Raw genomic sequence first — 20,332 nt, forward strand, 5'->3', positions numbered from 1 at the left:
GTGTTGACTAGAAATGGTGAGAGTGGGCATAGAATCTCATTTTAACATGGAATTTGACCATGAATTCTGAAGTAGTTTCCTGTTTAATGAGAACTGAGTACATCAGTTGCAAGCAATTAGGACATACACTAGTGATATTTTTTTTTTTTTTTTTTTAAAGCAAAGTCTTTATTTTCAAGAAAAAAGTACATTCTCATTTCCTGTTCTTGGCATAAGTTTTAATTACTTCCAGTGGAACCAAAGCCTCCTGAACCCCTTTCAGTGTCATCTAAAACTTGAACTTCCTCTATTTCTGGGTAAAATATCCGTTCACAAATGAGCTGTGCAATTCGATCACCCTTTTTGACTTCAAACTTCTCTTTGCCAAAATTAAACAGGACAACACCAACATTTCCTCTATAATCTTCATCTATGACACCAGCTCCTACATCTATGAAGTGTTTTGCTGCCAAGCCAGAACGAGGAGCCACTCTTCCATAGCACCCAGAAGGAAGGGCTATCTGAATGTCAGTTTTCACAAGCACTTTCTCCATTGGTGGTACTGTGTAATCATAGGCACTGTACAGGTCGTAGCCCGCGGCGCGCGCGGACCCCTTGGTGGGGGCTGTGGCGTGCTCCGAGAGCCGGGCAAAGCGGAGGCGCATATCGCCAGCCTCCGTGGCCCGAGCCCGCTTGCTGGGGGAGACGACCTGTGCCTCTTGAGAGCAGGGCATGGCAGTGTAAAACGTGGGCACAAGAGGGAGCAGGGGGAACAAGAGAGAGAGAGAAAGAGAGAGAGCGCGGATGAGCTCTAAACTTTCCACTAGTGATATTTTTATGTATGCTTTCATGTATTTGGCCTGTCAGTTTATAGCATTATTTGTTACTTGAATGCTGAACTAAGATCATGCTAGACAACTTATTTTTATTATTAAATAATTCCTTTTATCTTGTATGACTTGACTTGTATCCTAGTTCAAGAAGATCTTTTGCTTTTTTGGCTTAACAGTGTTTGCATTTCTGTAATTTCTTATATAGTTCAAGGAATTATATATGCAGTTTTTTAGGAACTTCTTTCACATTTTTAAGTGATTTCTTTGTCAGTAAATTTAAAATTGAATATCTTCTATGCAGAGGTGAGTAACTGATTTTGAATCTTTGGGTTCTTCCCAGATTGCAGATTATTACTATGAAGAAAGAACCTGTATTCTTCGTTGTGTCTTACACCTTCTCACTTATTTCCAAGATGAAAGACACCCCTATAGGGTAAGCCCATTTAGTCCTCTTGGTTCTCTTGACCCTGTAAAATTTAGTCCTTTTTTTAATAATTTATTCATATTTCTGTTCATTTGAATATTTACCTTTTACAAAAGATGCAAGTTACCCTGTTTTGAATTTTTTTAAGGTTGAATATGCCGACTGTGTGGATAAATTGGAAAAGGAGCTAGTTACAAAATATAGACAGCAGTTTGAAGAGCTTTATAAAACTGAAGCACCAACGTGGGAGACACATGGAAACCTCATGGTATGTGGTTATTGGACCCTCCTGTAACTCTGGAGAATTGTGTATCTTTGCTTATACAGCTCTAGGTTATATTATTTATTTACTTACTAACTTAAAACATTTATAGATTATCACTCTTTAGAAAAGTTTGAAGATGTCATATGAATCACAACATTAACTATGGTACTTAATTTGGACTTTTCTTTTGACTTTGTCAATCCAATTAATTTTTTTTTCTTACCTGAAATATTCTTTTAATGGTTAATGAAACTCTCAACCCAAGATTTCATCTTCATTATCCTCATCTATTAAGTGTATGACATTGAGTCTAATTGCTTTATCCTAAGTCTTAAACCAATCTGCATTTATAGATTTATAAATTAGAATATAATCTTTTATGTTTTGAAAACAGTACATGTTTATTAAAACAATTCAGCCAAAATATAGACGGTAATTATTTAAAGTATTTAATTGAAGAAAAGGGCTCACTTACAGAACAAAAGCATAAATTTCTCAGGAATAAGCTTATGACAATCCAGAATTTAAGCGAATAGAACTTTAAAATGCTAAAAGGAATATCAACCAAATGGAAAGACATGGCACACTCTTGAAAATGAAAACTCAGCACTGAGTGTTAGGCCTTATTTTTACCTATAAATTTAGTGTGATTCTAGAAGAAATACTAACAAGTATTTGCTTTGCCTTTTATTTTGGAACTAGACATATGGTTCTAGAATTTATTTGAAAAATACAGTAAGTAACAGTAACCAGGAAATTTTTGAGAAAGGAAGATTAATTTTATTATAAATAAGACTAAAATAATTTAAAGATGGCATTGGTACATGAGTAAATATACTGAAGACTAGCACATAGTAAGTAAAATGTCTAGTATGGACCAAATGCTGATAGGAAATTAGTGTATGGTAAAGGTGACATTTTCAATTAATTAATAAGTTATTCAGATCAATAGTGTTGGAACTACTGGGTAACCATCTGGAGAAAAATCTATTATTTCTCTTTCTCTCATTCCTTCTACCAGAGGAAAACCAGAGAGGGATCAATGATTTAAAATTTAAAAATTCAACCATAGAAGTACTAGAAGAAACATGGGAGGTGATTTTGTTTTTATGGGGAGTGGAGAAGACTTTTAAAAGTAAAACTCAAAAGCTGTTAAAAGATAAGCTCAGCAACATCAAATCAAAAACTTTTACAAGGCAAAACGCCAAAAATAGTGCTATGAGTAAAGTCAAAAGACAAACTCATAGCACAAAGGGTTCTTAAAATAGAAAGGATGCCTATAAATCAGTAAGCAAAACTGAAGAAAAAACAGGCAAACGATATGAACATATAAAACACTCACATCCAACAGTTGGGATAATGGGCACTTATATTTTACTGTTTGAATTTGTGTATTTTTCAGTGGAAAACACTATGATGATATCTAAAAATGGAAAAGCACGTATCGCTTGACCTAGTAGTTTCACTTGGAGTTTATTTCATAAATGCATCCACACTTACATTTTGAAGTGAGTAATCTGTAGCATCTCCCAGCTTTATTCAGGTATAATTCGCATCAGTAAAATTCACTCATTTTGAGTTTTGGCAGTTGTATATGGTTATATGCCCTAACCACCTTCGTGATCAATATACAGAACATTTCTGTCTACCTAGGAAGTTTGCTGTTAGTCTGTGACACCTGGCCCCCAGCAGCCACTAGTCTGAATGAATGAAAGTGTATGGCATATTGCCGGAAGGAAAGACAGATGCCTCCAACAGTGGTTGCCTCTGGGGATAGATTTGGATACCTGGGCAACAGAAATTGTAGGGAGAAGACTTTTTTTTAATCTTATTTTTATACATGTATTACCTAATAAAAATAACTTTAAGGATTCAAATGTGTTTAAAATCTGACTTCATCTCTCTCCCACTCACTTTTCTTCATTGGTTTTGCAGACTGAGCGCCAGGTGTCTCGCTGGTTTGTTCAGTGCCTTCGGGAGCAGTCCATGCTGCTAGAAATTATTTTCCTATATTATGCATACTTTGAGATGGCACCTAGTGACCTATTGGTGTTAACCAAGATGTTTAAAGAGCAAGGATTTGGTAGTAGGCAGACTAACAGGCACCTGGTAGATGAGACCATGGATCCTTTTGTGGATCGGATTGGGTAAGTGTGAATGAATTGAAGTCTTAGAACTTATTCAGTATTTAGAGCATTGACATTAGAGTGGTCTTGTGAGTGGGTGGGGGGGGGCTAGATACTTTTTCACTTAATGGCTGGGGAAATAGATGAGTATACTACCACTTTGCAGGTCATTCAGGGAATAAATACTTGGATTGAGAGGGATATCTTTTCTCAAAACAAGTATCGCTTTCTAGTCTATTACTTACTGTTTTTCATCTAGGGTTCATCGTTTCGTTCTGTGAAAAATCCATTGAGCAACTTATAGACCAAGCACTGTGCAAGTGCTAAGAAAACAGTGATAAATAGGACAGTTGTGTTCCCTGCCCTCTTTGAGGTCATAGTGTATATAGAGTTTTAGATTTTATGGAAATGGATAAATCCACATTTTGAGCCTATTCCCTCTATGAACAAAGGTACACATTTGACCAGTGAGTTGATCTGGGCTAGATACAATTGTTGGCTGTAGAAACATTTTGTACCAGATCTGTGCTTTGGTGGGCAGAAGCCACATGAGACTATCAAGCATTTAAAACATGGCTGGTAGACCTCCCTGGTGGAGCAGTGGTTAGGACTTTATGCTTCCACTGCAGGGGGGCACAGGTTTGATCCCTGGTCAGGGAACTAAGATCCTGCGTGTTGCACAATGCGGCCAAAAATAAATAAAATTTAAAGATAAAAGTTAAAACTAAAATAATATAAAATAAGGCTGGTCACAGAAATTCCCTGGTGGTCCAGAGGTTAGGATTCCGCACTCAAACTGCTGAGGACTCGGGTGCAATCCCTGGCTGGCCAACTACAGTTCTGCAAACCATGTGGTATAGCCAAAAAGTAAAATATGTCTGGTCAAATTGAGATGTGCTGGAAGTGTAAAATACCTACTGAGTTTAGAAGTCTTGAATATGAAAAAAGAAGGTAAAATATCTCAGTGTTTTTGACGCTGAAGTGTCTTACATTTTACCTTATTCTCCGTTGAGGTTCAGAGTAGCATGTATGACACCATGACACTGTTTTTTTTCCAGCTACTTCAGTGCCCTTATTCTGGTGGAAGGCATGGACATTGAATCCTTGCATAAGTGTGCTTTGGATGACAGAAGAGAACTGCACCAGTTTGCCCAGGATGGACTTATTTGTCAGGTGAACTTGAAACAGCCTTATTTTTTCAGACTGTTTATGTAGTTAGTAGTAAGCTTTTAATCACTCAACTATATTGCCACATAAAATTTTCCTTATTGTGGAGTTTGTGGTTCTCCACTGTTAATTAAGGGACTTCCCTGGTGGTCCAGTGACTAAATCTCCCAGGCACCCAGGGCAAAGGGACCCGGCTTCACTCCCTGGTCAGGGAACTGCACCTGAGTCAACTAAAGGTCCCACATGCTGCAACTAAAGCTAGCACCTGCCACAGCGAAAAGGCAAGGTCCTGTGTGCGGCCGCTGAGTCCCGGCGTGGCCAGCTGTGTAATGAATACGTGGTTTTTAAAAAGCAGTTCATTGGATTTGGAAGAAATCTGAGATTTATTAATATTTGCACAGAGGTGATAGTTCAATCTGTGAGAATGAGTAGAGTCCCTCAGGGAGATGATAGAAGGACAAAAGGGGCCCAAGGACAGAACCTTGGGTGTATGCGTTTATGCAGCATGTGAAAGAGGAATAGGAAAGAACAGACAGGATGGACAGAAAGATAGAAAATGAGAGATCTGAGAAAGTTCTGGAAGGATCAGGAACATTTTCTAGGAGTTTCCATTTGAACATATATTTTATCATCTTAAATTGACACAACTTAAAATCTAGAGAGAATTGTGGGTAAAGGGAAGAGTAATTGAGGGCTCTTATTAATGAAGTGGCTGGGGGCTTGGGGAGAGTGAAATGTTAGAATGGGAGAGAGGGGCACCCTAGACAGATGGACGACTTACTAAGCGTGGTGAAAGATCCTCTGTGAGAGTCTTGACCCTTTGTGTTAAGTGACATGGATGTATCCTCTTTTCATTAGGATATGGACCGTTTGATGTTGACCTTTGGGGACATTCCGCATCATGCCCCAGTGCTTTTGGCATGGGCCCTCCTCCGTCACACCCTGAATCCAGAAGAGACAAGCAGCGTGGTCCGGAAGATAGGGGGGACAGCCATCCAACTGAACGTCTTTCAGTACTTGACCCGACTGCTCCGCTCGCTGGCCAGTGGGGGAAATGACGTGAGCATGCGAGTGGGCAAAGAGCAGGGTGGATGCTCGTTGATGAATCATCATTGTAGTAATAATGACTGTCAGTGACGGGGATAACAATGATAATTTTGTAACCTTTATAGAGCCTTTATTGTGATAGACATTGTTCTCAGCATTTTCTGCACAGTATCTTGTTTCATCCTCACAACACTTCTGTGTATTGGGAATTATTACCCTGTTTTACGGGTTAGGAAATTGAAACTGAGAAGGAATGGTGTTTGCCCACAGGAACAGTGAATTGGTGGGTCCCGCTTGAACCTTCTCTGACCCTTTGCCATCGTGTTATGCTGTGCCACTAAGTATCTCTTACAACTTTGGTCATAGTGACTGGATAAATCTTTGGAGAGGGCTTATTCATTCAACTGTAATGGGATGAATTAGAAATTCTTTTTGAGTCTTGTGTTGGGGCTTAGTTTGAGTGGCATGGTTTAATCAGCTTGTTTTGACATGCTGAATGAAACCTTAGCCAACTTGTTGGCGCTGGTTGATACATCTCAGTGACAGTTGAGGCAGCTGCTTCATTCCTACCAGCACATAGAGACTCTATCCTTTTTGTAGGCTGGAGGTGGTTTTCCTCCCTACGAAAACTTTGATCATTTTGAAAAGGGTTCCCTTATGATGTTCTTGTCTGTACTGTAATGTGTATAGCTTCTGCTTTCTCCTTTCTTCCTTTGTCTTCCTGATTTTGGGACCAAGTTAGGAAAATTGTGAAGCCTCAGGTTCTCTTCCCATTTGTTTAGAGAGACTGCATTAATGTGATGGGATCACGCCGAGCCTAGAGGAGAGTGCTGCTACTCAGAGCTCCCCTGACCCCTTGTCGTTACAGTGTACCACCAGCACTGCCTGCATGTGTGTCTACGGACTCCTTTCTTTTGTCCTGACCTCCCTGGAGCTGCACACCCTGGGCAATCAGCAGGTCAGTGTCTGGCTTTCATGAGACTGTCTACACTGCCCAGCTTGCAGTCTTCTTCCTAAAATACTCCTTTGGAGCTGATATAACACAGACCCATATACTTCAAGTACAATTTGCTGTTTATTGCTGTTTTTTCCACTTACTATATTATAAAAAGGTGCATATTAATGATTAAAAAGTCAGGAAGTGCTGATAAAAAGAAAAAACTGTAAGCCCACCACACAGAATAACCTGTGTTAACAGTTTGATATATTCCCTTCCAAATGTAAAAATATAGTAGTTCTTTAGAAATGGAATCACCATCTATATACTGTTCTACAACCTAATTTTTTACTCTGTAGTGCATTTGTCCCAAACATCCATGGATGCTAATAAATATTCTTGTGCAGTATTTTTAAAAAATGAAATATTTTAAAGATATACTGAAGGAGACAGATTTGTGTAATGAACCCTCATGCTCCATCACCAGCTTCCAAATGATCGATGGACAGCTGATTGTACTCATTTCTGCCCCTTCCCTCCTTGGTTACTTTTCTTTCGGAGGATAATTACTTTACACTACTGTGGGTTCTGCCACACAGCAAGATGAATCAGCTATAGGTATACATATATCGCTTCCCTCTTGAACCTCCCTCCCACCTCCTTGGTTATTTTGAAGCAAATCCTGGACAGTATTTGCTTTATACAAATATTTTAGTGAAGCTTCACAACCTTTATCATATCTAGGAAAACATATCTTCAAATAAGGTAGGACTCAAATTTCTCGTTGTAAATGTCATAAGTTTATCATAAGTTTGTATTAGGATCTAAATAGATCTATATATTATTGGCTGATAAGTATGTCAGATTTCGTTTAGTCTGTAGCTGTGCTGTTAATTATGGTATCCACAAACCACATCATTGTCTCCATCCACTAGTTCCCTAGAGCAGCATCCCAGACTTTTATGGCACCAGAGACCGCTTTTGTAGAAGATAATTTTTCCACGGACAGAGTGGGTGGGGGTGTGGTTCAGCTAAGCTGGGCCTAGTAATACCTCTCATTTACATGCATTGTAAGATTTGCAGTTTGTTTCCATGTACATGATCTTAACATTTAATCCTTAGGACAACATTGTGAGGCAGGTAATATTTTCACCCTGTTAGAGTTTGAAGTTCAGAAAGGTTAATTTGCTTACCATCTTACAATTCCTTACTTTTTAACCCCAGAATTCTTTCTGACATACTATATGAAGGTATTATTCATGTTTTTATTTTATTTTATTTTTTTATTTTTATTTTTTTACATGTGTTCCCCATCCTGAACCCTCCTCCCATGTTTTTATTTTAATAGAATGCAGCTAAAAAAAAAAAAAGACTGGTTCAACCAGGAAAAGTAAGCCATTTTCTTCCCTCCTCAACAGGATGTAATTGACACAGCATGTGAAGTCCTGGCAGACCCTTCTCTCCCAGAACTGTTCTGGGGAACAGTAAGTATGTCAGAGGGAGTCAGGCTGTGGTGTTCTCTGTAGCAGAATTTGTTTTAGTTCTTAGACTAAGCTTTTAGGTCTGTTTTCTCATGTAATCTATACAAAAGTTGATAAATTAGATAATATCATCCAATTTTGTGTGTGGGGAAATGTGATGCTCAGCCTGAGCTAGTCACCACCGCTAGATAGGGTCAAGATGTAGTTCTATCTGACTTGAGTCCCTAGTCCACATTATTAGCCAGTGTGTCCTCTCTCCTACCCACCAAGTCTTTTTTTCACATCAAGAGTCTCAGACACCAGTAGTGCTCTAATTCCTGAACATACCATTGGGTGATTGTAACTGTCTTAGAACTTCTCAGAGTACTGTTATGTGTTAGGGTGAGGATTCGGCTTTGGAGAGAACAGTTTCTCACTGGTATTTAGTCTTAGCATTGACAGCAGCCTCAAGCCTCAAGGCCCAGGTGATGAATAAATGTTTCTCTTGGAACTATGGCCTGAATGCTTTGCCTGTGTATTGCACCCTCTTTCTCCTGAGGTGGTGGGAAACAAAATGCAGATTAAGATATGATGCTCACGTGTGGTGCTAACTGCTGACAGGCTGTGGGTGCTTTTCATATCAGTGGAAGCAGATCATGTACAGCTACATTGTGTTTTCCTGTGGCGAGGATTCCTAGCAGAGGTCACTGCAGGCAGCAGTAGTCTCCCTTCAGGGTCTCACTCAGTTGTTGAAGCCTCTTTCACTGGATGTTTAACATGGAAGTTTTAAATTATTAGAGAAATGCCGTCTACCTAAAGAAAAGGATTTATTTTATATTTTCTTATGGTTGCTGGGCAGTTCAGAGATGTGTTAATTTCTGGATAACATGAAGGTCAGTGACTTCTCCCCTTCTGCCATAGGAACCAACCTCTGGTCTCGGGATCATTCTGGACAGTGTATGTGGAATGTTTCCCCATCTCCTGTCTCCACTCCTGCAGTTGCTTCGAGCCCTTGTATCAGGGAAGTCTACTGCTAAGAAGGTAGGTTATTCAGTTAGATGCCTAAATAGAATGGGAGATGTTTTTTAGAAATCCTTTTTGCTTTTCACGTTGCAGTTCCACTGCCATGGCAAGAATTAGTCTGTAGTTGAATGAAAAATGCTGATGATAGTTCCTCAGTTCTATAAAATTAAATTTTCTTGAGTACCTATTAAGTATCTACCTATAGATATTGTGGGAGTAAGACAAAATGTGAAGTTCTTTAATATCTAGTTAGAAGAGAATAATGGATATAAGAATTAAGTAGTAAAGCTAGGTGGGCTTCCCTGGTGGCTCAGCCGTAAAGAATCTGCCTGCCAATGCAGGGGATTGGGTTTGATCCCTGGGTCATGAAGATTCCCTGGAGAAGGAAATGGCAACCCTCTCTAATATTCTTGCCTGGGAAATCCCATGGACAGAGGAGCCTGGTGGACTATATAGTCCATGAGGTCACAAGAGCTGGACATAGCCTAGTGACTAAGAACCATAAAGCCAAGTGGTATGTAATTTATGTCATCTGAGTGGTCAAGACCATACTGTTCAGGAGAGACAGCGGTCTGTGGAGTGAGAGGGTCCTTGAGTTGGGCGTTAAAGAATAAGAAGGGTTTGACTTCACAAGGAGTGCTGAGGCAAGTCTCAGAAGAGTCCTAGGGATGGCTTTGTAGGAATTTTGAGAGTCAGCACATACACAGTCTGGCTAAAAGAGCAGAAAAGCAGATGGGAGGCCCCTTAAATGTCCCTCAGTAAATGTATAGCTCTTTGTTTTTTGTTCCTGTGTGTTGGCAGGTGTATAGTTTCTTGGATAAGATGTCTTTCTACAATGAACTCTATAAGCACAAGCCCCATGATGTGATCTCCCACGAAGATGGAACCCTTTGGCGGAGGCAAACACCCAAACTCCTTTACCCTCTAGGTGAGAGAGACAGATGACCCTGACTCAGTAGCCTCTTCCACGGCGTCTGTGTTGACCTGACTGCTGTTTTAATGTTTCATGGCAGGTACCTTTAAAGTGGATCCTCTCCTCCACTGTGCTTGTTGATTTCCTGATAAATTATTGGTTTCTTACTGTTTTACGTCATTTGATCGTGTTACTTCAGAAATAGTGCTTGTTCATTATAACAAAGGAGACAGCGCAGAGCTATGTTTTTAAATGTTCGAATCTTTTCAGGCCCATCCTCATCAGATGGTTACTGTTCCGTGTGGTGTATATCCTCTGACACATCTCTGTGTTCTCTCACAGGTTCTCTGCAAATCGATTTTATTACATGTAGATCTGACTCATTCTTTTTAGTAACTATATAATTATTCTTGAAGTTTCATATTTTTTTATCTTTCACCTTCTAGAGGACATTTAGGCTATGTCAGGTTTTTGCCACTGCAAACAGTGCTTCTCTGGGGACATATACCTTTATGTCCTGGTGGTTTTACTTTTTAGTACATAGAATCCCTAAAGTGGGACTGCTGGGTAAAAGGGTGTATGCAATAAAATTTTTAAATACATGTCCACTGACAGATGAAATGGATTTTCTAAAATGCAGTATATATAGATAAGACACCAAGTTTTCTTAGGAGCCAAAATTTGGAGAGTATTATTCAGCCTTAAAGAGAAAAGGAATTCTGACACATGCTATGTATAACATGGGTGAACCTTGAAAACACGGTACTAAATGAAGTAGAACAGTCCGGAAAGGTTAAATACTGTAGGATTCCATGCATATGAGGTACTTAGAGTAGTTCAATTTATAGTGACAGAAAATAGAATGGTAGCTGACAGGGGCTGGGGGCTGGGATAATGGAGATTACAGGTTAATGGGTACAGAATTTCAGATTTGCATGATGAAAACAGATCTTTGGGTTGATGGTAGTGAGGGTTGCATAACCATGTGAATGTACGTAATGCCACTGGCCTGGCAACTTAGAAATGGTTAAAATGGTAAATTTTATCTATTTTTTTTACCACAATTTGAGAAAAATGGTAGAAAAAAAATTTTTTTTTTAATATTCCTAAGTATTTTATTCTTTCCATTGCAATGGTGAATGGAATTGTTTCCTTAATTTCTCTTTGAGTTTTCTCATTATTAGTGTATAGGAATGCAAGGGATTTCTGTGTGTTGATTTTATATCCTGCAACTTTACTATAGTCATTGATTATTTCTAGTAATTTTCTGGTGGAATCTTTAGGGTTTTCTATGTAGAGGATCATGTCATCTGCAAATAGTGAGAGTTTTACTTCTTCTTTTCCAATTTGGATTCCTTTTATTTCTTTTTCTGCTCTGATTGCTGTGGCCAAAACTTCCAAAACTATGTTGAATAGTAATGGTGAAAGTGGGCACCCTTGTCTTGTTCCTGACTTTAGAGGAAATGCTTTCAATTTTTCACCATTGAGGATAATGTTTGCTGTGGGTTTGTCATATATAGCTTTTATTACGTTGAGGTATGTTCCTTCTATTCCTGCTTTCTGGAGAGTTTTTATCATAAATGGATGTTGAATTTTGTCAAAGGCTTTTGATTGTGTTGAATTAAGTTGTAGGAAAACAGCAATTTCCTTTCCTGCTGGCAGCATGTGAGAGTAACCTGTTAACAGTTGTAAGCACTTGTATATTCCACATGCTCAAGGAATAAAATGTGGGAGGCACAGCCTTACTCTTCTAATCTTTGCATCGCTAGTGACTTACCTGGTGACCTGGGCACCTGCTGTCCTGTAAGGTGGTCTTCCTATAGTCATCATGTGAGTGGAGAACCACTCTGCACTCGATTGTTTTTCAGACACGTGGAAAGACTCACTTCCCCTATGACAGTTGAGAGCTTTTGTTTTTGTCCCTTTTTAATGCAAAAAGCTGTAACAGTAGTGGGTACTAAGAAGAGAGTCTGTACATCTCTGTGGGATTAGATATTGCTGTCTGTCATAGGAATCTCCTCTTCCTAGTAGACTAATTTCTCTTTCTTCTTTAGGGGGTCAGACCAACCTTCGCATACCTCAAGGCACCGTGGGCCAAGTGATGCTGGACGATAGGGCCTACCTGGTGCGCTGGGAATACTCGTATAGCAGCTGGACCCTCTTCACCTGCGAGATTGAGATGCTGCTGCATGTCGTTTCCACTGCAGGTGAGCTCAGCTCAGAGAGCGATCGCTGTGAGAAGAAAAATGGTCATGGTTAGAGGATTTGGAAGGCAGAAACTTTCAAGATAAGATTCAGAACTTTCCAGGTTGTGATTAGCATCATTTATCTGGGTCTCAGAGACTATTCAGTGATCTTAAAAGAGTTGTTTTCATTGAGATCACAACTTTTCCCCCTCAGATGTGATTCAGCACTGCCAGCGGGTCAAACCCATCATCGACCTGGTCCATAAGGTCATCAGTACAGACCTGTCGATAGCAGACTGTCTCCTGCCCATCACGTCCCGCATCTACATGCTGCTGCAGCGGTCAGTATCTGGTCCCTCCCGCTGGGTCAGAGGCTGCACGCAGCCCATGATGGGAAACCCTGGTGTGATATCTGTCCACAGCAGAGGGATTTCCTGTTTTCATTTTCTGCTGCCAGGAGGGACCTGGGGAGAGAGGACTGGAAAATACTTGTGATGGAACAAGTCACTTTATTCATTTTACTGAGTGCAGTGTACTGTTCTCCAACCAGGTTAACAACAGTGATCTCCCCGCCTGTGGATGTCATCGCTTCTTGCGTCAATTGCTTGACTGTTTTGGCTGCCCGGAACCCAGCAAAGGTGAGACACAGTCTTCCTAACAGCCCAAAAATGTCACGCATGGCATATACCTGAAGACACACCACAGACACTCGACTCTTCTTTTCCCTCTCCAGGTCTGGACTGATCTTCTTCACACAGGCTTCTTGCCTTTCGTGGCCCACCAGGTCTCCAGCATGAGTCAGATGATCAGGTGAGCCAGGTCTTGGGGGTAGAGTGTATTCCCGGGGAGTATCCCTTACATTTCAGATCTCAGCTAGCTTCATTAGTTTTAAAGGTGCTTCTCAGAGCCTTTGTATTCTGCTGCTTGCCTTTTCAGTCCTCTCACCAGAAATGAGTCAGGATGAGGCGAAGAAGGTGATGGGACTTGGGGCACAGAGGCTCTTTCCTTAGGCGAGCACTGATGTGGGTCAGTCTTTAAAGCTGAGGGAGAGAGGTAGTTCTCATCCAGCAGCAACCACCTTAGGTATGTGGAAGTTAACTTTCTAGTCTAGAGAATCCAGGGGTGTCTGGATCCAGAGGCTCAACTTCCCCTTTTTAAGCCGAGGTCACTCTGTACTTCTCTGTGTTTCATGGCCACGCAAGCTTGCTGATGCACCATTTATTAACACACAGGCTCCATCTCACTACCTGAGCGTTCTCTTCTTGCTCTCTCTTGCTAATGAGACAAACATGCTTGCTTCATGTTTATTTGATTTTTCACTTTGGAGGTTGTATATCAGTAAAGTCCTTAATGCTTCCCCTGGTTAATAAGTACCCTAGATTTGATTAATTCCTTTGCAGGGCTTTTTCATTTTATGCCCAAGTCATCGAGACAATAACAGGAATTATTACAGTTTATTGACATTGAATTTACAGTTTATTGAAAGCATCCCATTGTTTTTTTCCCCTTTGTCCCTCTGTTTTTTCCCAGTGCTGAGGGGATGAATGCTGGTGGGTATGGAAACCTCTTGATGAATAGTGAACAGCCCCAGGGCGAGTATGGGGTCACTGTTGCCTTTCTGCGCTTGATCACCACTCTTGTGAAGGTAAAATCTCATCAGATAGAAGCATCTGAAATAATTTTCCTATATCCCGTTACTGTAGTCATTTGTTTGCAGGCCTAACAGTTGTCCTGAAGTTACAGTGATAGCAGTCTCTGTGTCCTGATTATTGTGTGCCTGACTTTATAGTAAATGCTTCATCTTTGTTAACTTATTTAATACTCAGAGTCCGTACAGCGTAATGCAGTGACTTCATAAAGTTATTTCTGACAAAGCCCAGGATAATATGTACACATTTCATCATGTCCCAGTATGTACATCATATGTTTACTTCTAAAATGGAGTTGGGGCTTCCCTCATAGCTCAGTCAGTAAAGAATCTGCGATGCAGAAGACCGAGCTTCGATTCCTGGGTTGGGAAGATCCCCAGGAGAAGTGAACGGCAACCCACTCTAGTATTCTTGCCTGGAGAATCCCTTGGACAGAGGAGCCTGGCAGGCTAGTCTATGGGGTCGCAAGAGTCGAAAACGACTGAGCGACTAAGCGCACACAAAGTGGAGTTGCAAAGTGTGACACAGCTTGTACTATGCAAGGTGCGTTCTGATGTTTTCTAACAAGCTGATCTCACAATCCGGTAATGAATCACAGCTCTGGTTGAAAAATACTTGTGTGGCATGGATTTGGGGGTCAAAATTAGGTTTACCTTTCAGGTTGACCACCTACTGGCTGTATGACCTTGGACAGGTATTAAATTTCTTAGCACGTCTCTGAACTGGTATGATAAATGATCTCTACCTCTTGGAGTTGAGAGGGCTCCACATGAAGAACGCTAAGCACACGTGCTGCTTGCAAGAATCAGTCAATGAACGCTTAAATAGAAATGGTTCTGTGTAGAGATAGGGAAGTAGATATGTTTATATAAAGAAACCTTACTTTTACGATAAGGAAGCTGATGGTAACAAGTAATACTAGGACAAAGGATTTTGAGTATCAGATCTCCTTTCTGATACTTGAGTGATGGGATAGAATTTAGAGGGTGGTTGGTGATCATGACAGTGAACCTGGGTTTTTCCATTGTCAACAGTCTTGTATCCTCCATGTTTCAGATGGACCTCTCTCCTGCTCAGGTTTAGCCTTCATCCTTCTCTTTCTTGTAGGTGCCTTTTGTGATATTGTCACATTGTCTTTTTAGTCCCTTTCTCTATTCTGGGGAAACCTATGACTTGGATTCAGTTGAACTAGAGTATTCTGATGTTTGTTGTTGTTGTTTTTTTCCCCCCCACTGATAGCCAAGGTTTGCCCAGGTTTCTTTTGGATATGTGGTCTTGGAGTCAAATCTCTAGTGATAAAGTGACTTATTCTTAAGTGGCATATGCCCTCACGGCAAGATTTCTTGTAGGGGCAGCTTGGTAGTACCCAGAGCCAAGGGCTGGTGCCTTGTGTCATGTTTGTGCTGAAGGAGATGCTGCCAAGTTACCACAAGTGGCGATACAACTCCCATGGTGTGAGAGAACAGATTGGTAAGGAGAACATGGGCAGCGAAGATGGGAGGCTCCCTGGCCACCTTTCTTTCTTGGGATAAGGGTCATCACCCGAGGTTACATCACTCCTATGTCTTTTCTGGAGTCCAGGTTGCCTGATCCTGGAGCTGATTCATTCAATACTGAACCTGTGCCATGAGACAGACCTGCACAGCAGGTAGGAGGGGGGAGATTGCTAGCACTTGGTACTTTGAGATGCTGCCACTCTGCAAGGGAAGACTCGGGCTTCTGCTCTGCACAGCTGGCTCGTTCTTCCAGAGAACTCAGCTTGGTTGGGCCCAGAGCTCAGTGCTCTTGGGGTTCAGATTTGCCTTCCACCAGCCTGTTTCTCCTTTATCCCTCTGAAGAGAGAAGAGCAAATGAAGTGGTAACAAGGTTGTCCCCAGTGAAATTATACACACACATATTATGATCTTTACAAAAGGTGTATATGTCATAGAGAAGTAGGGCAAGATGCCCTTCATAACCCTATTTCCCAGAGATGGCTGTTAACAAGTTAACATGTGTCTTCTAGGTTTTTTTCCCTCTGCCTGTACTTAATCTTCTGTAACTTTATTTCCATGCCACTACATGCAGATCTGTTTTGTTTTAATGGTTCCATGCATTCCACTCTATGGATTAATTGTGATTTGTTTCAGTAAGCATTTTCATTAATCGACGGATATTTAGATGGTTTCTCAGGGTCTGTTTAAGGAAAGAAATCAGAGTGGCTTCCTCTGGCAAAGAGCTGATTTGTATCACTGATGTCCAGTTGGTTAGATTAGGACAATACCCTTTACTTCCAGTAATAAATTTGGTGGCTCCCTGGTAACTCAGAACGTGTCTGTCTTCCAGTCACACCCCCAGCCTGCAGTCTCTCTGCATCTGCAGCCTGGCCTACACAGAAGCAGGACAGACAGTAATCAATATCATGGGCATCGGTGTGGACACCATCGACATGGTCATGGCTGCTCAGCCCCGCAGGTAGGCCTTCCTCTCCACCTTCCCCATGTGTCTTTATCGTGCCCGCATGTTGTAAGAACTGGAGCGTAAGAAAGACAACCTGTTCTTCCTAGGATGTAGCCTCTGTATAACCTACTGGCTGCTGTATAGACTGGCACACAGCAAAGGGAGCTGAGTGTGCCTCCTCTCTCCTAGTTTGGACTGGGGCCTCTAGAGCTGTTGAACTCTGGGACTGTTGTTGGAATCTCATTCATGAGAGCACATGTGTTGCGAATGAAGTCATGTTGTCTGAATCAACTTTGGTTTCCATTTGGCACCCTAGCGATGGGGCAGAGGGCCAGGGCCAGGGCCAGCTGCTGATCAAGACAGTGAAGTTGGCGTTCTCTGTCACCAACAATGTCATTCGGCTGAAACCGCCTTCTAATGTGGTGTCCCCTCTGGAACAGGCTCTCACACAGCATGGTATGTATTTTTCTTCTAATTAGCAGCATTTCTGCCCGTAAGTACATACTGCAGGCTGTGTTTTAGAGGTCAGCAGTATTTTTGAAATTCGGTAATGATCACCAGTTGGACTTAGAAATAAGACTGTGTCATACTTTACGTCTGCTTCCCAGTGGTGATAGAATAATAGTAAAGAATACACGTTCAGAGTATCTCGGTTAAAATTCTGGCTCCAGCCAGCTTTGACCTTGGGCACCTTATTTTAACAACTATGCCTCAGATTTCTCGTCTATAAAATGGGGATAGTCACAGTGTCTACCTTGTAACATCATAATGAACATTCAGTTGCTGCCTGTAAAACCTGGTACCTAGTTAGTGTTGACTGTTATTACTCTTTGGCTTTAAACTACTCATTTAATCTCTTTGGGACCCAGTTTCCTTATTTTCAAGTAGGCATTTGGACGTCATCTACGACCTTTTTCTAGCTATATCATTTTGGGATTTTAATGATTTTTTGCATTTAGTGCCATGTTGTATATAATGTGATGTCTTTTTTCCTACCCTGTTTGTTAAAAGACTATTTTCTAAAAAGTGTATCTAATTCTGCTCTTAATGTATTGGACTGAGCTGCTGCTGCTAACTCACTTCAGTCGTGTCCGACTCTGTGCGACCCCATATCGGGCAGCCCACCAGGCTCCCCTTCCCTGGGATTCTCCAGGCAAGATCACTGGAGTGGGTTGCCATTTCCTTCTGCAGTGCATGAAAGTGAAAAGTGAAAGTGAAGTCGCTCAGTCGTGTCCGACTCTTAGCGACCCCATGGACTGCAGCCTACCAGGCTCCTCTGTCCATGGGATTTTCCAGGCAAGAGTACTGGAGTGGGGTGCCATTGCCTTCTCCAATTGGACTGAGCTATTTACCCCCAATCCTGCCTGTCCCCTTGGCTACTGAAGAAAGAGAATGACAGGGCCACCTGCATCCGCTTGGGCCCTCCAAGTACTCGAGAGTAAATTCCTTCACGTATGTGAGCTTTCTGAACAGAAACCTCTCCTAAGAGCTTGAACTAGGCATACTTTGCTGTCTGAACTGTTTCCTGTACTTCTTCAGGTGCCCATGGGAACAACCTTATTGCTGTTCTTGCCAAATACATCTACCACAAACATGACCCAGCTCTGCCTCGTCTTGCTATCCAGCTGCTGAAACGTCTGGCCACGGTAGGATCCCACCTAACAAGTCCAAGCCCCAGAAAACTGACTTTGTGCTTGAGAATAGTGTTTCTTCTAAGAGATGTAACTGACTTGGACTTTTAAAGTGATGTACCTATAGACACATACTCACTCACACACACTTTTTTTCCTGATTATGAAAGACATACATACTCATTTTAAAATATTTGTTTAAATGTTACAGATAAACTTTTACAGAAAATTAAGGTCTCCTCTAATATCTCCTCATTCTAAGAATTCCTGTGAGCAGATTGGTACACATTGCTCCAGGTTTCTTTTTATCCATGCTTATGTATTAAAGAATGTTTAGTGTGAGCTTTTGTTCTTTTCCAAAGCAGAATTCCACGATACATACAGTTTTGTGACTAGCTTTCTTCACTTAACACCACATCCTGCAGCCTTGCTGTATGCGCACACTGGGATCTACCTCATTCTCTAATTCTTGTGTGACGTGCCATAGCATGGATGGGTCCTAACTTATTTATGCTATTTTCTGTCTTACTGTTAAATAGTGCTGTAGTGAACATTCCTATCCACAGAACTCTGTAAACTTTTGTTTACAATTCCTAAAAATTAGTTAGATATAAATGAACATTTAAATTTCTATTAGATATTTTGAAATTAGCCTCCAGAAAGGATGTAACAGTTTATACTACCTAAGTCTCATATCCTTGCCACAGTGACTTCACCAGTTTTTTAATCCTTGCTAATCTAATAGGCAAATCAGTGTTATCTTTTTTAAAAAGCTTTACATTTATTGAACCGTAAGAGAGGTTATGCATCTTTTTATGTTGATTACTATTTTCTCTGGGAATCATGGGGCATCTTTTGCTGTAGTTTGGTGTGATGTCCCTTTTGGCCCAGACCTGTCCATCTGGATATTTCCCTCTCTGGCATTTTCCAAGAGTTCCTCAGCACCTTTCTGCAGATGCCTGTTGCGGTTTTTCTGGAGGTGGAGCTCTACCTGTGTGTCCCGGTCTCCGCCAGGTGGCGCCCATGTCAGTGTACGCCTGCCTGGGCAGTGATGCGGCTGCCATCCGAGACGCCTTCCTGACCCGCCTGCAGAGCAAGATTGAGGATATGCGCATCAAAGTCATGATTCTGGAATTCCTCACGGTTGCTGTAGAGACGCAGCCAGGCCTCATTGAACTGTTTCTGAATCTGGAGGTGAAGGATGGCAGCGATGGCTCCAAGGTGAGCCTGCACCTGGGATGAAGCTGGGACATGGCCCTCTGGGAGGTGGGTGCTGGAGTCTCCAGGTCCGGCTGTGGGCCAAAGCTGTGGGCCTGAGCTCTCACTGTCCCTCTGCAGGAATTCAGCCTCGGGGTGTGGAGCTGTCTCCACGCGGTGCTGGAGCTGATCGGTTCCCAGCAGCAGGACCGCTACTGGTGCCCCCCACTGCTGCACCGGGCAGCCATCGCCTTTTTGCACGCCCTGTGGCAGGACCGGCGGGACAGTGCCATGCTGGTCCTCAGAACCAAGTGAGTCTGACTCCAGAAATTCCTCAGTCTCTGGAGTGTGTGTCCTTGTCTATAAGATAAGGGGGCAGTCGTTCTGGGAGGTTTGTTGTGAGAGGTCATGCTTAAAAGTGCTTCGTGCTTGGGTTATTGTGTGGGAGTTATTCTCTTTTTAAAGCTGCCCCAGCAGGTGTAATCTTTACTCTGATATGTTTACCTTAGAGTTCTACCTTTCAATTTCCCACCTTCTGCCAACCCCCAAAGCCATTGCTCATAAGAAACAGTAGTCAGATGAGGGTGACTTGCTCGAGCCATTGAACTGAATGGAACACGCTTTACTCTGGGTCCCTGTTTTGTCCATGGAACCGATTTCTGTTTATGTATTATAGTCCGAACAGGTGACCTATGCAGCAGATGTTAGGGTTGGAACTGAGAAAATGTGGAGAGGTGACCACCAAGGGGAGGTGGAAAGAGGAGAAAAAGGACTGTATGAGAGAAAGTGTGATTTCTGCCATGTATTTTCTTTTCAGACCCAAGTTTTGGGAGAATCTAACGAGTCCGCTATTTGGTACGCTTTCTCCTCCCTCGGAAACATCTGAGGTGAGTGCTGAAGGGAGGGACAGTGGTGGAGAGGCCCTGGGAGTGAAGGCTGGGCTGAGACTGGGCTGTGGAAAATGTCTACCCCCACCTGACTAAATGACCAGCACGTTTTCTTCACCTGGAACTTCTTTCTCAGAGAAGCACTTGTCTCCTCTCCTTTGAAGTCTTG

At 41.8% G+C, this 20,332-nt stretch overlaps 2 protein-coding genes across 3 annotated transcripts in view; one reads left to right on the top strand and one right to left on the bottom strand.

Annotated features, from left to right (window-relative positions):
- NUP188 (nucleoporin 188) overlaps window positions 1-20,332 on the top strand; it is a 43,931-nt gene that overhangs the window by 14,959 nt on the left and 8,640 nt on the right. For both annotated transcript variants that reach the window (XM_061433763.1, XM_061433764.1), the window contains exons 7-28: window positions 1,153-1,245; window positions 1,385-1,504; window positions 3,437-3,648; window positions 4,686-4,800; window positions 5,653-5,853; window positions 6,710-6,799; window positions 8,197-8,262; window positions 9,160-9,279; window positions 10,063-10,189; window positions 12,229-12,381; window positions 12,575-12,701; window positions 12,911-12,998; window positions 13,094-13,170; window positions 13,891-14,005; window positions 15,359-15,479; window positions 15,591-15,657; window positions 16,335-16,463; window positions 16,765-16,904; window positions 17,988-18,094; window positions 19,094-19,300; window positions 19,418-19,587; window positions 20,094-20,163. In XM_061433763.1, coding sequence (XP_061289747.1) covers window positions 1,153-1,245; window positions 1,385-1,504; window positions 3,437-3,648; window positions 4,686-4,800; window positions 5,653-5,853; window positions 6,710-6,799; window positions 8,197-8,262; window positions 9,160-9,279; window positions 10,063-10,189; window positions 12,229-12,381; window positions 12,575-12,701; window positions 12,911-12,998; window positions 13,094-13,170; window positions 13,891-14,005; window positions 15,359-15,479; window positions 15,591-15,657; window positions 16,335-16,463; window positions 16,765-16,904; window positions 17,988-18,094; window positions 19,094-19,300; window positions 19,418-19,587; window positions 20,094-20,163 — 2,715 coding nt within the window. The remainder of the gene's footprint in view (window positions 1-1,152; window positions 1,246-1,384; window positions 1,505-3,436; window positions 3,649-4,685; window positions 4,801-5,652; window positions 5,854-6,709; window positions 6,800-8,196; window positions 8,263-9,159; window positions 9,280-10,062; window positions 10,190-12,228; window positions 12,382-12,574; window positions 12,702-12,910; window positions 12,999-13,093; window positions 13,171-13,890; window positions 14,006-15,358; window positions 15,480-15,590; window positions 15,658-16,334; window positions 16,464-16,764; window positions 16,905-17,987; window positions 18,095-19,093; window positions 19,301-19,417; window positions 19,588-20,093; window positions 20,164-20,332) is intronic.
- LOC133257615 (deoxyuridine 5'-triphosphate nucleotidohydrolase, mitochondrial-like) lies at window positions 138-791 on the bottom strand. Its single transcript, XM_061433789.1, has one exon. The coding sequence runs from the start codon at window positions 711-713 to the stop codon at window positions 219-221; it is 495 nt and encodes a 164-aa protein (XP_061289773.1). The 5' UTR covers window positions 714-791; the 3' UTR covers window positions 138-218.

Source organism: Bos javanicus, chromosome 11 (assembly GCF_032452875.1).
Source record: "Bos javanicus breed banteng chromosome 11, ARS-OSU_banteng_1.0, whole genome shotgun sequence".
In the NCBI taxonomy this organism is placed as follows: Eukaryota; Metazoa; Chordata; class Mammalia; order Artiodactyla; family Bovidae; genus Bos; species Bos javanicus.